Source organism: Hemicordylus capensis, chromosome 13, assembly GCF_027244095.1.
Source record: "Hemicordylus capensis ecotype Gifberg chromosome 13, rHemCap1.1.pri, whole genome shotgun sequence".
Taxonomy (NCBI): Eukaryota; Metazoa; Chordata; class Lepidosauria; order Squamata; family Cordylidae; genus Hemicordylus; species Hemicordylus capensis.
The window spans coordinates 8,826,434-8,843,564 of record NC_069669.1 but is presented as its reverse complement, the minus strand read 5'-3'; the positions used below and the strand labels follow the sequence as shown (position 1 = coordinate 8,843,564).

At 51.6% G+C, this 17,131-nt stretch overlaps 1 protein-coding gene across 1 annotated transcript; it reads left to right on the top strand.

Moving 5' to 3' along the window:
* Positions 1 to 4,018: 4,018 nt before the first annotated feature.
* MCRIP2 (MAPK regulated corepressor interacting protein 2) lies at positions 4,019 to 15,859 on the top strand. The gene is made up of 5 exons (XM_053277170.1): positions 4,019 to 4,499; positions 4,843 to 4,927; positions 12,874 to 13,001; positions 14,007 to 14,108; positions 15,360 to 15,859. The coding sequence occupies exons 1-5, from the start codon at positions 4,448 to 4,450 to the stop codon at positions 15,428 to 15,430; spliced, it is 438 nt and encodes a 145-aa protein (XP_053133145.1). The 5' UTR covers positions 4,019 to 4,447; the 3' UTR covers positions 15,431 to 15,859.
* The last annotated feature ends 1,272 nt before the right edge of the window (positions 15,860 to 17,131 follow it).

The following is a 17,131-nucleotide window of genomic DNA, read 5'->3' as shown; positions in this document are numbered from 1 at the left end:
TAATCTCAGGGATTCTCCCAAGGCTTGAAGAAACAGGAGCTGTGCTGTACCATTGGTGGTGGGGGGGGAACCATCCTTTCCAGGGATGCGCATGTGTGAGATGAGGTGCTCACCTCAACCAGCAGATTATGGGGGCACCAGCAAGGCGGCAGGATTCTCCCCACTGTTGCTATCAGAGCACCTTTTGGGGACCACCTTCAGCCACCCCGCCATGGGCTGGCAGTTTGAGGAGAGTCCCCTCAAAACCTGGAGGTCACCCCTGATCTTTTCCTTACTGCGCATCCGCATGAAAATATGCGCATGATCAATATGTGCCCTGCACAAACACAGCTTGCTGCTTCGCCCTTGGCGGTTCCCTGACGTAGATTTCGAACTGCTGATCACCTACCATGCAATGATTATGCTTCTCGAGTATATCTTTAACCCAAGCGACAGAAACACCCTCAGCTTTGACACCAACCAGCTACTGCAGCATCAGTGTCAAAGGAGCCTTTCAATGATCTCTCAGAGCGGAAGGAACGGAGTCCCTCAAAGTGATCCCGGGTTTGGGAATCACTGCCTTCCCAGATCTTCCCCATTTCCAACTGCAATGTGTTGCAAAACTGCAAAACCGTCCCCTTCGTCCTGCATGTTGGCAGGTGTTGCAAACGCTGCTCACTAGAGGGCAGGCCGGAGCAGCGGGATCTGTGCCTTTCCCCTACAAACGGCCGCCACCCGTGCTATGCTGCCTCCCAACCCTTCACCACATGGATTCCCAAGGTCACCTCTGAACCTGGCTCTCCCATGGAGCAGAGTTAGGGAGAAATTAAAAGGGCGAAGGCAGGAGCTGGGGTGGTCCAGGATGCTGAGGTCCCTGGTGGGATCATGAAATTGATTGTCCATGAAATTGATTGCTGGGAAATCTAGGACCAACCAATGGAAGTCCTTTTTCACACAACGCATAATCCACTTGTGGAATTCTCTGCCACGAGATGTGGTGACAGCCAACAACCTGGATGGCTTGAAGAGTGGTTAGGATCACTTCATGGAGGAGAGGTCTATCAACGGCTACTAGTCGGAGGGCTACAGGCCACCTCCAGCCTCCAAGGCAGGATGCTTCTGAGTACCAGTTGCAGGGGAGTAAAAGCAGGAGAGAGGGCATGCCCTCAACCCCTGCCTGTGGCTTCCAGCGGCATCTGGTGGGCCACTGTGCGAGACAGGATGCTGGACTAGATGGGCCTTCTTGGGCCTGATCCAGCAGGGCCGTTCTTATGTGGGGGCCAGGCCCCTTCCAAACCAACTTCTGCAAACACATAGGGGCAGGGAGGGAGGGAGGTGTCCAGCACCCTGTTCTTCTCTCGTGCTCCTCACACGCTTTGTGAGGGAAAGTGGCACTCTTTGCCAAGCTCGCAAGGGTCTGATGAGTCCTAAAGAGTTGCCCCCGTTTGAAACTCCAGCCACCTGCCGCCTGAGGCCACCAGCCCGCCTGGCCTCATGGAGGGGCCTCCCCTGGCTAGCACCACTGGTGGCTTCCCAGGGAGACAGTTTCCCAAAGAGAACGGGAGCCCGGTTCACACAGGCGTATCCATCCCTTGAGGAGTCCGGCATTCAGACCCATGGGAACAGCTAGAACATGGCTTTCCTATCTCTTTGCATCACAGAAGGCAAGCATCAACCCCCACAACAAATTGCTTCTCATCACATAGGGACATAGGAAGCTGCCTTCTACTGAGTCAGACCCTTGGTCCATCTTGCTCAGTATTGTCTACCCAGACCGGCAGCGGCTTCTCCAGGGTTGCAGGCAGGAGTCTCTCTCAGCCCTATCTTGGAGATGCTGCCAGGGAGGGAACTTGGGACCTAGCTGCTCTTCCCAGAGCAGCTCCATCCCCTAAGAGGAATATCTTACAGTGCTCACATGTAGTCTCCCATTGAAATGCAAACCAGGAGAGACTCTGCTTAGCAAAGGGGACGATTCATGCTTGTTACCACAACACCACTGGGCCCCTGTGGGTACTTGAAGGAAAGACACTTTTTATATGCTCAGAGGGCTGTTCGTCAGTATTATCGAGCATGGTCTGTCTATACATGGTCTTTTCTATTATTAAAGAAAAGAATCCAAGGGCCCAAGACTGCTAAAGGATTATTCAGTGCTGGGTTTAGTACTGGTTTGGGGGTTCTGGATAGAGTCTGGTTCTGGGCCATGCTGCAACAATTTCATTGTTGTAAACCACCCAGAGATGTGAGTTTTGGGAGGTATTAAAAAAAATACGTTAAATAAATAAATAATAAATATACTAAAACCCTCATGGACTCACTTTTGCTTGCGTTTAGGATGAAGTCCATGTCAATTTCACTGTCAGAAATCTAACATGGGGCTCAAAGCTATCCCACACCTGAGTGCACGTTGCCATGCCCCACCCAACCGCAAATCTCTAGGGTTGCCAATTCCGACTGACCCTATTCCTGGGGTTTTATTATTATTAATAATAATATTTATGTACTGCTTTTTGTCCAAAAGAAAAGTTTTCAACGTTTCTTACAGAGAAAAAGAATAATGAGAAGATGGTCTCCAGTCCCAAAAGGGCCCAGATGGGACAGAAAGTAGATCCTAGCAATAACCACTGGAGTGGTGCTGGGCTGGGGCTGGACAGGGCCAGTTGCTCTCCCCCTGCTCAATACAGGAGAATCGCCACTTTAAATGATGTCTCTTTGCTCAATTAGCAAAGCATAATTCCCCATTTTCTTCACAATATCAAGCCATTACAAGCTCCCATTTTGCTTTCAAGAATATCCTGGCGATGGGTACTGGTTCCCAGAGACTCCAGAACCAATCCGGGAGAGCTGAAAACCTCAAAACAACAATTTATTCATTAATAATTAATAATTAATTAATTAATCATATACCACTTCTCAGCACGCACACACAAAATTCTCAGAGCAGTTTAGCAAAAGAAATGAGAAAATAGGCCCCAGAGGTTGCGGGAGAGATAGTAGATAGCAGCAGATACCAAAGATAGTAGATATCAAAGCAGGTAGAGACAGAGATACCAGCAACAGGCACCGGGAGGAATGTTATGCTGGGGTGGGATAGGACCAGCTGCTTAGGAACATAGGAAGCTGCCTTCTACCGAGTCAGACCACTGGTCCATCTAGCTCAGTATCCTCGACACAGACTGGCAGCGGCTTCTCCAAGGTTGCAGGCAGGAATCTCTTCATGTGGCTCAGACAGTAAATCTCTTCTGGAAAAGTCTGTATGGTTATGTTCAAAAAGACAAGTGTATCTCTTCTAAACAGCAATAGGACAAATAATGGAAATAGACGTTGGACGTAAAACCACCACCCCCCTTACCTGATGTGCCTTGTAATCCCCCATCCCCGAGTTACAGTACTGCCTGCATATACTTTATAACCCGGTGGGTCTCCAAATCCTTGTGTGTAAATCTTTGTAGATATATGATGTACAAACAACCACTTTGTATATAATTGTGCTTTGGCAATGGACTGTATGCTTTGGTAGTTTGTTGGTTCAACAAAAAAAATCTTGTCCTATTTAAAAAGAAATAAAAAAATCTTGTCCTATTTAAAAAATTTTTTAAAAAATCTTATCCTATCTTGGGGATGCTGCCAGGGAGGGAACTTGGAAGCTGGAACCTTCTGCATGCAGGTGCTCTTCCTAGAACGGCCCCATCCCAATCTTACAGTGCTCACTCATGTAGTCTCCCATGCAAATGCAAACCAGGGTGGGCCCTGCTTAGCTAAGAGGGCCATTCATGCTGCCGCCACCAGACCAGCTCTCTTCCTCCTTGCTGAATGTAAGAGAGAGCCACCACTTTGAAAAGCGGTTTCCCCTAGTCCAGTTCGCACTGGGAGCGGGGCGGGCCGGTGTTTAATGCAGATCCAGCGATGCCGGCAGAGGCTGGTGGTGCGCGCGCCCTGCCCCTCGTGGAGTGAGTGGTGGCAACCCTGGGCGCTCTTCCAAGCGTCACGTGGGAATGAACCAGGCGCCGGGCCCGGGCTTGCGCAATCGCGAGGCGTCGTGGTGGCCCGTCGGCAGGCGCGCTGCGGCGCCTTTAAGAGGCGCGGGGGGGGCGGGTTGGAGGCATGCCTCCTGGGCCGCTCGCTCGCCACTTCTCCCTGTTAAAGGCGAACCGCGCCGCGGCCAGCTGCTGCGCCGGGAAGAAGTTAAAGTGGAAGGCAGCAGGCGCCGGAGGAAAGCGCTGGCTGTCGCAACAGGCGGCTCGACTGCAGAAGAGGGCAGACCCATCAGCCCCGGGGAAGAAGAAGAAGAAGAAGAGGCGGACACATCCACCCGCGCGTGGGGCTTTGAGCCTTGCACTCGGTCTTTCGGAGCGGGTTGCCGCCACGCCAAGTTGGGTCCTGTCTGGGCGCACTTTTTAAAGCGTCTTCTGGAAACGTGGGCTGCCTCCCTCCTCGACCCACATTCAAGAGCGGCTGCCTGGAGCCCGTGATGTACACCATCACTCGGGGACCCAGCAAATTAGCCACCCAAAGAAGAACAGGTAGGGATCGGGTCTTTGGGAGGTGGGGGGGGGGGAGAGAGATTACTTGCACGTGCGCAGAGCTTCCTGCCCCCCCCCCCCCCCCCGCACAAGCTCTCTGCTGGGAGCTGACTGTGCTGCTTCCCGGGCTGCTGCTTCCTCTGACTCGGACATCCTGGCAGTCCTTGGCACAACCCCTTAGCCCTCCCTCCCGACTCTCTCCTCCTCGTTAACTCTCTGCTCTCCCGGGGACGGCTCGGATCGCGGGCGGCTGAGGCTGCTGTGCTTTGCCCGGCGGTCCCCCGCACCCCACACCATGGCTGGAGCGCAGCCTCTGAGGCGCTGTGGTCATTCCCCCACGCAGGTCCCACGCAGCAGGTGGAGAGCAAATTGGTGGACCTGAAATGCAGGCGGCAGCAGCAGCAGCAGAGCTCCTGGCCTCTCTCAAGGTGAGTCGAAGTGCTCGCCCGCCCTCCCAACCCGGGCAGGGGCTGCCTCCCGATTTCGGCCTGGGCGGCGTGCGCCGCCGGGCTGTGACCTTGTGCGCCAGGCGCAGCGTCGCCGCCGGGCAATGTGGGAACGCAGCGCGCAGCTTTCTGGGGCCTTCCTCCTGGGACAGCTCCCTCCGGGGGTGGGCGGGGAGCGGCATGGGTCACTGCGATCCCGGCCGGGGGGTGGCTTACTGTGCCGGGGGGGGGCATAATTGCCGCAGCCCCCGAAGCTAAGGGGCTGGCTGGGAAAGGAGGTGGGGGTGACCTTGTGGAAAGGTTACCGGGGTGTCCTTGGCACATGGCTGCGAGGAGCGGGGGTGGGGGAGGAAGAGGCCGCGGAGGGGCGGGCTGGGGAAGGAGATCGGAGGTGGGGAGGGCGCGGCAGGGGGTGGGTAGCGGCTTGAGGGTCTGTTGTTTGCGTGGGGAGGAGGGTCTTGCTTGGAGAGGGAGGCAAAGACGCACCGTGTGGCGCCTGGGAGGGGGAACCTCTTGTCGTTCCCCACGGAGGGGACGAGAGTGAGGCTAGAAGATCGGGGGTGTGGGGGGGGGGCTTGTTTCCAGATCGCCGTCCAAGTTTGCTGCCGCGCCGCCGCTGCCCAGCGAATCACCTTTGCCCCAGAGAGCCCCGAAGGGACACACCCCCTTGAAAGGCGGGGCCAAGGCGGGCATGGCTGGCGTGCCCACGAGGGCTCTCAGCCGCCCAGCGCGCCCAGCTGGGGGGCTTCTTTCTTGCCTTTGCCCCTCTGAGGAGGCTGGGAAGGGTTCCTGCAGATCGCCACAGTTCTGCCCCGAGGGGCGTGAAGAGGGTGAGGAGGGACAGCTGCTTTTGCTCACCTTTAACCCTCTTGGCCTTGCTTTTTCCCTTCCGTTGTTGTGGTGGAGACTGTGGACTCCTTGGGGCAGGGACTCCTAAGGGCAGGGGAACATGGGGAACTGCCTTATACCAACCGAGCCAGACCATTGGTCCCGCTAGCCCAGTATTGTCTACACCAGGGTTTCTTAACCTTGGGCCCCCAGATGTTGTTGGACTACAGCTCCCATCATCCTCATCCACAAAGGCCGTGTCTGAGGATGATGGGAGTTGTAGTACAACAACATCTGGAGGCCCAAGGTTAAGAAATCTTGGTCTACACTGACTGGCAGCGTCTCTCCACGGTTCCAGGCAGGAGTCTTTCCCAGCCCTGCCCGAAGATGCTGCCCGAGAGGGAACTTGGGACCTTATGCTTGCAAAGCAGATGCTCTGCTACTGAGCTGCATCCCCAGAAGTGTTTGACAGAAGTGTTTCCTCTAAGGCACGGCTGCTCAGTTTCACCCTTCCTGCAGATGTTGGCCTACAATTCCCATAATCCCTGGCGATTGGCCCCTGTGGCTGGGATTATGGGAGTTGTAGTTCAAACACAGCTGGGGGGGCGCGAAGTTGAGCAGGCCGGCTCTAAGGCATGTGCATGCTTACACATTTTAATCCTTTTGGTCAGATCTATGTTTTTATATGCTAGCTTTAATAGTCTAGTGTATATTTTAAGACTATAACTTTTATAGTCTTGTTTTAATTTCTCCGTGGGAACTGCCTTGAGGTTGTTTTAATGAAAGGCCATGTACAAATTCAACAATCGATCGATCGATCAATGCAGAGCAGCCTTACACCCCCATAGATGTAAAAGAGGCAATCACTTGCATTCAGTGTGTTCTCATACTTTCCTTGTTTTGACCACCCAGCCTTCAGTGGCTAGATCTGCAATGGCTTTTAACAAACTGTCGTTTTGGAAAACACAGAAACTAAATAAAATGTGGTCGCTGTTGTCCGAGGAAGGAAGAATGGGAATTGGCGAGAATGTCCTCCGAAGACTGCGCCACGAAGAGAGGACAAGCATTTGTTCATTGTTGCCCCTAATCCAGTCGTTCCCAAGCTGGCAGCCTCCAGATGTTGCTGAACTACAACTCCCATCTGCCCCAGCTACAGTTAATTGTGGCTGGGGCTGATGGGAGCTGTCCTTCAGCAACATCTGGAGGCTCCCAGTTTGGGGAACCACTGCCCTAGCCCTTTCGCGGTGTGCAAAAATGACTGCAACGTTTTATGTAATACCATAGTTCTGACACGTGATCCAGGTAGGCGTGTCTTGGGAAAGACACTTAAACTGGCTCGAGGCGGCTCGTCTGGACTGCCAGATGCCTGCTCTTGCTTGTTCCCCTTTCTCCGGGCCACCTGATTACTGCTCACCTGTCCCTCTTCCTACCTGAGTTCATGGATCACAGACACAGAAGGATTTAGGGGAAACACAGGGCGTCCCTTGCCCGGACACATGAGGATCGGGGAGAGAACCCTGAGGCTAGATCTGCCACCTCTGCCCCGACCAGGAGGGGACCCCGGGTGCTAACCTGATCCAAGACGCTGGTCTTTGAATCCTCCACGGAACGGAACAGCTCTGAACCCTTACCGCCGGCCGATTCAACCCGGGTCCTATGTATCCCTACGCTGCCACCAAATTGGCGGAGAAAATGTACTCCTAGCAGTTCTTTGGTAAGCAGGGGCCACACCATTCCGTAAGATTCAAAGCCTGTTCCCCCTCATTTTTGACTCTCCTTTTATATTGTGAATATAAGCCTTCGTTTTGTATTGTGACCCTTTTGCTTGCCATTTTGTAAATGCACTTTTCATTTTAGATGGTGACAACTTCTGGTTTTAAGCAATAAAGAACCTGAACTTGACTGCAGTTTTGTAACAAAACAGGAAAAGACTGCTAATTGTTGGAGGGGGTAGGGATGAAGAAGGGGTGAGAACACACAGAAATCTGTAAGTGTAAGGGTGCTGTCACCTGTTTTGCATCTATAGGGATAGATGTTACCAAAAATCATAATGAGCAATTAGTTTCCTGAGATTATACCAATGGCCAAAAAATATGGGCCTGGCTCATTGGCTATTATTATGCTCACAGCACATAATGTGTCCCTTTTAACACAGACTTACATAAGAACAGCCCTGCTGGATCAGGCCCAAGGCCCAATTAGTCCAGCATCCTGTTTCACACAGTGGCCAGCCAGATGCCTCTCTTTCCTACGGCTACTCCCCTGTAACTGGTATTCAGAGGCTGGAGGTGGCCTACAGCCCTCAGACGAGTAGCCATTAATAGGCCTGTCCTCCATCAATTTCTCTAAACTCTTAAAGGCATCCAGGCTGTTGGCTGGCATCACATCTTGTGGCAGAGAATTCCACAGGTTGATTATGCATTGTATGAAAAGTACTTCCTTTTGTCGGTCCTAAATTTCTTGGCAGTCGGTTTCATGGGATGACCCCTGGTTCTAGTGTTATGAGAGAAGGAGAAAAAAATCACTCTATCAACTGTCTCCACACCATGTATGATTTTATACATCTCTATCATGTCTCCTCTCAGTCGTCTCCCCCCGCCCCTTATTCTTTAAAAAAAATATTTTTATATTTATATCCTGGTTTTCCTCCAGGGAAGTTTACATAGTTATCTTTATCTCCACAACACCCCTGTGAGGTAGGTCAGGCTGCAGATACGTGACTGGCCCAGAGTCACTCAGTGAGTTTCATGGTTGAATGGGGATTTGAACTCGGGTCTCCCTGGGCCTAGTCCAACCCTCTAACCACTGCACCACACTGGTGACTTGCATTCAATCTTTTGTTTCTCTTTGGTGTTTTTTATGCAAGTTTCTAGTCCTCATGGATGCAGAGAAAAACCTGAATGTATGCTGAGCAATTTTGGCTCAAGGCATAGGAAGAGAAGCAGCTCTGACTTGACCAGACTTTGTCCTTCCAGCTTTCCCCTTTGCTTTGTCCCTTCCCTCTGTAGTGTTGGTGGCTTCCCAGACACGACTTGCTCCACTGATCTCAGAGGAGCATGCGTTCAAATCCGTGCTTGCCTGCATGATGCAAATCTGGGAGAGAAGGTGGGCTCAGCATGGAGACTGGAAGGAGTGAGCAAAGGGCATGTGAATAGCCTGATGCCTTGGAAATGATCCATGGGATATTAGCCATCGGACTGGGGGTGTAGGTCATGCCAATGGACTCCTGATCTGGAGGACGACTCCCTTGGGAGCATGCCCAGAGTTGCGTCCTGGACACAAAGGCAGCCTTTATTTTAGAAAAACCAGCTTATGTTTCCTGACATGAAGCTCTGGCTTCTTTCATAAGTATACGGCGAAGTATATGGGCGGGGGCTGGTGTCCCAGCGAGGGGCTACAAGAGGGCTACACAACTTTGGCCTCCCCGCTGTTGTTGGATGGCAACTCCCATAATCCACAGCTGGAGGGCCAGAATTGTGCAGCTCCCTCCGAGTCTGGCTTTGCTAAGCAGGGCCCACTCCTGGTTTGCATTTGAATGGGAGACTACATGTGAGCTCTGGAAGATCTTCCCCTTAGGGGATGATGGGGCCAGCGTGGTGTAGTGGTTAGAGTGCTGGACTAGGACCGGGGAGACCTGAGTTCAAATCCCCATTCAGCCATGAGACTTGCTGGGTGACTCCGGGCCAGTCACTTCTCTCTCAGCCTAACCTACTTTACAGGGTTGTTGTGAAAGAGAAACTTAGGTATGTAGTACACCGCTCTGGGCTCCTTGGAGGAAGAGCGGGATATAAAATGTAAAATGAATGAATGAATGAATTTTAAAAATGGGGCCGCTCTGGGAAGAGCACCTACCTGCTTGTATGCAGAAGGTTCCACGTTCCCTCCCTGGCAGCATCTCCAGACAGGGACTGAGAGAGACTCCTGCCTGCAACCTTGGAAAAGCCGCTGCCTGTCTGTGTAGACAATCCTGAGCTAGATGGACCCATGGTCTGACTCGGTGTAAGGCAGCTTTCTATGATTTTGCTGGACACCAGACCCCTCCCTCCAGCAGTTGCTGGACTACAGCTCCCATCATCCTTGACTCTTGGCCATGGTGGCTGGGAATGATGGGAGGTGTAGTCAAACCACAGCCATGCACGGCCATAAACTGCGCAGACCTGGACTAGAACAGATTCTGTATTCCTAAATGCTTGTCCAGGGACCATGCCACATTAACCCTCAGTTTCAGAATGCAACCAGGGGCTTTTTGAAGCACAGGGCAGTTGATGTCTGCCCAGAACAAAGAAAAAGCTGTGTGCTTTATTTGGCATTTGTGTGCATTTTATTGTACACTAGGCCCTGGGGCTTCCCCTGATGCTCTTTGTTGGAGATGTTTCCCCGGGATTACCCAGCCGTTTAAATATTTTTATTTTAACACCGTTCTGTTTTGACAATTTGTTCCCGTTCCACAATAGCACGGTTTTATTGCCCATGTTCTAACAAGCCATCGCTTCTGTACTAGGGTGTAACTTCTGTTCCGGTGCCGTCTTAGCTGTGCTCACAGCACAGAATGGAGGGTAGGCTAGTTCACACAATCAGAAATAGGCGGGGGGGGGGGCTGTGTGCGCTCCTGTTTCCTGATCGTGGGCGAGGGGGAAATAAGGCAAGGTGTTCACACATGTAGTCTCCCATTCAAATGCAAACTAGGGTGGATCCTGTTTAGCAAAGGGGACAATTCATGCTTGTGACCAGACCAGCTCTCCTCTCCTGGGCAAAGAGGCATCTTTATAACATGGTGATTCTCTTTATTTTATTTATTTAGCACATTTCTATACCACTCTAAATGCAGTTTAGCAGGGGGAGAGTAACTGGCCCTCTCCACCCCCAACACAGTACCTCCAGTGACTGTTGCTGGGGTCTTATGTTTCTTTTTAGACTGTGCGCCCTTTGGGGACAGGGATCCATCTCATTTATTTATTATTTCTCTATGTAAACCGCTATGAAACCTTTTGTTGAAAAGTGGTATATAAATATTTGTTGTTGGTTTTGTTGTTGTTGTTAAGAGGGCTTTTCTTCCTACCTCATTCAGCTGCTGGATAGGGACAGATCCTTCCTACCCAACGTGAGCCTTGCAGACAAAATTTTCACTGCCTCCTATCTTGTTTTCCTCCCCTCGTACGCAATCTGAAAACAGGAATGCCCACAGCTCCTGAACTGGGGAAGGATGCTCATCCTACCCAATTTTAGATCATGTGAAACTGGCCTAGCGTGGGTTTTTTTTTTTTTTTTGGTATTCTCTTTCCCTTTTTGGTTTTTGAAGCAAGATTCTAGTCCTCATTGCTGTGGAGAGAAACCGGAGTGCATATTAAGCAGTTTCTGCTCAGGGCATAGGCACAGAAAGGAGCTCCCTGCCAGCCATTCAATGAACCGCCAGCCGGGAAGACCCTGCAGTGGGACCGATTAGCCATGTCCCTGGTACTGGCCACATGTGATTTGGGCACAAATATGGAGGAGCCACTGATGGGACCTTGTTCCCTGGACGCTAGCGAGTTCCCTGTGTCCCTGATTACTGAGCTAGATGGACCAAGGGTCTGACTCGGTAGATGGTAGCTTCCTATGAATTAATTCTTCCATTTGTTTATTTGTGCATTGTTTGATTAGCCACCTAATGGCACAGTGGGGAAGTAACTTGCCTAGGGAGCAAGAGGTTGTTGGTTTGAATCCCTGCTGGTGTGTTTCCCAGACTATGGGAAACCCCTCTATCGGGCAGCAGCGATATAGGAAGATGCTGAAAGGCATCATCTCATATTGCGTGGGAGGAGGCAATGGTCAACCCCTCCTGTATCTACCAAAGAAAAACCACAGGGCTCTCTGGTAGCCAGGAGTCGATACTGACTTGATTGCACAACTTTTACCTTCTGTTGTTTGATTGCTATACTGCCTTTCATTAAAATAACCTCAGAGGGGTTTACAATATAATTAAAACAATAAGAACATAAGAAAAGCCCTGCTGGATCAGGCCCAAGGCCTACCTAGTCCAGCATCCTGTTCCACACAGTGGCCCACCAGATGCCCCGGGAAACCTACAGGTAGGAGTTGAAAGGGGTGTGCCCTCTCTCCTGCTGTTGCTCCCTTGCAACTGGTACTCAGAGGCATCCTGCCTTTGAGGCTGGAGGTGGCCTCTAGCCCTCAGACTAGTAGCCATTGATAGACCTGTGCTCCATGAATTTATCTAAACCCCCCTTGAAGCCATCCAGGCTGTTGGCTGTCATCACACCTTGTGGCGGAGAATTCCACAGGTTGATTATGTGTTGCGTGAAAAATAATTCAAAATTTAAAATACAAAGAAGGACAGCTATTAACTATAAATATAATAATAATAATAATAATAAGATTCTCTATTTAAAAGCTTAGAAACCTATATGAAATGCACACAGCACAAAGCAGCAGCAGCAGTAAAAACTGTACTCTCATATCAAAGCCTGGGTGAAGAGACACGACTTTGTTTTCTAAAAACTGTGATGGAGGGTTAGGGTTAGAGTTAGGCTGGTGGATGCCAGCTGGGAGAGCATCACAGCAAAACTGTCTCCAGTTCATAGCTGTTGCATGCAAGGAGCAGAAATTACAATAGAAATAGTAAGAGTCTTTGATGCTTGTAGCAGGAGGTGGTGGAAATATATATATATTTATAATAATAATAATTATTATTATTTTACATTTATATCCCGCTCTTCCTCCAAGGAGCCCAGAGCGGTGTCCTACATACTTGAGTTTCTCTTTCACAACAACCCTGTGAAGTAGGTTAGGTTGAGAGAGAAGTGACTGGCCCTACTTTCATCTCTGGAAATTTGGAAGGTATGGGGTTGTGAGGCGACAGGCAGAGGCAGAAGATACTGAAACGTAAGCTGATCCTCTCTAAGGTAGAACACCTCACCTGTATACCTGCGAGCTAAAAAGAGAGGATGGGGTGTCACAGGTGAGCTTAATTTCCAAAGTAAGAGTGGGGAGAATCCCTAGAGGCAGCTCAGAGTCCCCGACTAGCAGGAGGCTCCTTTCTTGGGGGGATTGTTGGCAGCCTGATTTAAAACTCCCGTTTCCTCTGCCTCTCTCTTGCCCAACAGCCCAGCCCCCAAACTCGTTTTCAACAGGGTGAACGGCAAGAGACCCCCGGTGATGACGCAGCACACAGGAGCCACAGAAGAGAGCTACACATTGGCTCACGAGGAAAACGTCCGCTTTGTGTATGAAGGTGAGAGCGCTACCTGCTGGTGCCGGGCGTGGGGTTGCGGGATCTGTCAATGTGGCTTTTTGCAGACCGAGGGTGATCTGGTCTACGAGCCTTGTGCACCCCCTTAGTTCAGTAGAAGAGGGGAGAAAACCTCGCCTGGCTTTACGTTTGCTCCTCCTCCGCTTTCCTCCTTACTAGGACAAAAGAGAAATCCTGCACAGCTTTCCCTGCCAGCTGGGACAGAAATCCTGTCCCAGCATGCAATGGTATAAGCACTTTGATCATGGAACCAGTTACTTAATGTTATTTCATTTTTTTTACCTTTTTATGCTGCCCCTCATCCTAAGACACACACCCCCCTCCGGGCGGCTAACCACAAAATAAAAATGTTTCAAGGGAAACAGAATAAATGCAGCCGAAACTTTAAAAAGTGCAAGGAGCAACTCTCATTGGCCTTAGGGCGAGGAGGAGGGGGGCGTTAGGCTCTTCCTTGCTGGAAGTCTTCAAGCAGAGAGTGGGCAGTCACCGGCTGGGGGTTCTGAAGCTCTGGATTCCCCCACACTGAGCAGAGGGCCAGGCCAGGTGGCCTACCAGGGTGGCGAGCCAGGCGTGTGGAAGTGAGCATGAACGGTCCCCTTAGCTAAGCAGGGTCTGCCCTGGTTTGCATTTGGATGGGAGACTGCCTGTGTGAGCAATGTAACCTCTTCCCCTTAGAGGGATGGAGCCACTCTGGGAAGAGCATCGAGGTTCCAAGTTCCCTCCCTGGCAGCATCTCCAAGATAGGGCTGAGAGAGATTCCTGCCTGCAACCTTGGAGGAGCCGCTGCCAGTCTGTGAAGACAATTCTGAGCTAGATAGACCAAGGGTCTGACTCAGTATATGGCAGCTTCCTATGTCCCTATGAGCCCACAGGCTTCGTTTTGCCGGCCATGACGCAGGGCCTCTTATGAGCTCTTGCCTTCCCCAGCATCTTGCTTGCCTGACCCGCCTCTCCCCCTCTTCCCTCCCCCCCCCCGCCCCGCCGCAGCTTGGCAAGAGGTAGAGCAGCAGCTGGATGGCAGCCGGCAAGGAGAAAGCGGACCTGGTCCCGTGCAATACACAGAGAAAGCACCCACTCCGGAACTGACAAGTAAGTGTACACAGGCCACCCATAGGGGGCAGTACGGAGCTGGCATAGAGAATAGCCGCCTTGGGATTTTTTAAATGAAAGGCAGGGTATAAATGTAATGGATGGATGGATGGAGTTGCTATCTGCAGAGGGAATTTCAGGAATACCCACCCAGCCATATAGTATGCAATGGAGAATTAGGAAAGAGGAACCATTTCCAATTAGATTTGTGCGGGGTGCAGCGTCCCCTCTAACAGGGATTCCCAGAGGTTGCTGACTACAATTCCCATAATACCCAAGCAAAAGCCATTGCAGCGGGGGATTCTGGGAGTTGTAGTCAACAACCTCTGGGAATCTCTGTTAGAGGGGACACTGACTGGGGGTGTGGGGAAAAACCCAGAACGTGTTGTTTGGGGTGACTTGGAAGCTTTGTCTGATTAGACCCCCATTCACACGTATGGCTGGTCACTTGGTGTTGCAGTTATCCCATGATGGCCACGCATGTGTGCACCATGGAGAGGACTGGAGGTTTTGGAAAGGTTTAACCTATGGGAGTTAAAAACCCAAGGGCCGGTGCAGTGGGACGCACTCTTAACTTATTCGTCGAACTTATTCAGGAGAACGAAGCGTGCCTTTACTGTGTGATACGTTTTACAGGACATTTCAGTTAGACCTCAACAGTCACACCACCAAGGACCACATCTGCCACCAGAGCTGATCCCCTGGAATCTCCCTTGGGCAGGTCCTTGTATGGTGCAGAGTTTCACCTTCCCAGCGCCACCTAGGTCATAGGGACATGGGAAGGCTGTGGTCCTGGATGGCTTTAGGAGGGTTTTGGATAACTTCATGGAGGAGAGGTCTATCAAGGGCTACTAGTTGGAGGGCTATAGGCCACCTCGAGTCGCCAAAGGCAGGATGCCTCTGAGTACCAGTTGCAGGGGAGTAACAGCAGGAGGGAGGGCATGCCCTCAACTCCTGCCTGTGGCTTCCAGCGGCATCTGGTGGGCCACTGTGCGAAACAGGATGCTGGACTAGATGGGCCTTGGACCTGATCCAGCAGGGCTGTTCTTATGTTCTTAAATTAAACATGAATGTGTTTTATTTGTTTATTTTCTACATTCCTATCCCACCCTTCCTCGGGGGAGCCCGGAGCACTGTGCGTGGTTATTTTTTATCCTCACAACAACCTTGCGAGGTAGGTTAGGCGGAGAGTGAAGTGACTGGCCTGGAGTCAACCCAGTGAAGTTCATGCCCCCTCTTTTTCTCTTTCAGATTTTGTGCCCATAGACCTTGAAGAGTGGTGGGCGCAGCAGTTCTGGGCCAAAATCGAAAACGGCTCTTAATGAGGGGGGTGGTGGTGGAAAGATTGTGAGAAAAGTATAAACGTACTTTTTTTTTAATTTAAAAAAAAAAAAAAGTATCAACCTACTTTGAAGAAAAAGTCTAAAAATTGCCTCTGAGACGATGCACAGCCCTGCCCAAATGGAGAGAGGAGGAGAGAGAAAATGGACCACAGCAGCTCCGTCCTTGTGCCCACAGGGAGGGCAGGAAGGAGTGTGACCCACTGCCGCGTGTGTGTTCCTTTAAGGCACCGGGGTCTGCACAAGGAGGATTCCCATGGCAGGCTGGGGAGACCATGGCGAGACCATGGCGAGGGGCTGGCGATCCCCTCCTTCTCCCACTCGGAGCTGGCAGCCCACGGAAAGCCAGCGGTGACCTGTAGCCCGGACTGCATTCAGAATAAAAGCGCTGACGCTGCCAGCGGAACGCACCGTCCTGCCTGGGGAGAATGATTTCTGGGCTCGGGCCAAGGGTGTTGCCCCTGAGAAAGAGATTGCAAAGCGTTGGCAAGGCCCTCTCTGCGGACTGGCGGATCAAAGGGACGGGGAAGCCGACAACGAGGGAGGAGAGCTGGCCTTGTGGGAGCACGCCTGACTTGTCCGCCCAGCTAAGCAGGGCTCGTCTTGGTTCACATTTGGAGGGGAGACTACGTGTGAGCGCTAAGCTGTGCCTCTCTGGGGAGGGGTTCCCAACGGGTGGGCCTCCAGATGTTGCTGAACTACACCTCCCATCACCCCCCGATACCATCTAGCCTGTTTTAGACCAATCTAGACAGGTTTAAAGGTACAGTGTGCCGTCGAGTCCTGGCGACCACAGAGCCCTGTGGTTTGTCTTTGGGAGAATACCTAATGGCACAGCGGGGAAATGACTTGATTAGCAAGCCAGAGGTTGCCGGTTCGAATCTCCATTGGCATGGTTCCCAGACTGTGGGAAACATCTATATCGGGCAGCAGCGATCGAGGAAGATGCTGAAAGGCATCCTCTCATCCTGCGCGGGAGGAGGCAATGGTCAACCCCTCCTGTATTCTACCAAAGACAACCACAGGGCTCTGTGGGCGCCAGGAGTCGGCACGGACTCGAGGGCACACTTTACCTTTAGACGTGGGGATCGATAAATTCCTGGAGGATAGGGCTATCGATGGCTACTCACCTTGGTAACGAGATACTTCTGTCAGGAGGATCAGAGGTGGCATGCCCCTGCGGTTCAGGTGCTAGGGAACACCAAGGGAGGGGGGGACAGTTTCCCTCTTCTCCTTGCTGGGGGCAGGGGGGCTTCCCAAGTGCACCTGGCTGCATGAGGAAGGATGGCCCTTGGCCTGATCCAGCAGGGCTTTCCTTCTGTTCTTAAAAAATAGCTTTCCAGCGAAAGAATCTTACTTTTTGCATGCACTTCCTACATATGGGCAGTTCCCAGTCTTATAATTTTAACAGCTGCAACTGGCCTTGTGGTAGCAAGCATGTATTGTCTCCTTGGCTAAGCAGGGACCACCCCTGGTTTGCTTTTGAATGGGAGACTACATGTGCGGACACTGTCAGATATTCCCCTCAGGGGATGGGGCCGCTCTGGGAAGAGCAGAAGGTTGCAAGTTCCCTCCCTGGCAGCATCTCTCAGATAGGGCTGAGAGAGATTCCTGCCTGCAACCTCGGAGAAGCTGCTGCCAGTCTGGGTAGACAATACTGCACTAGCCGGACCAATGGTCTGA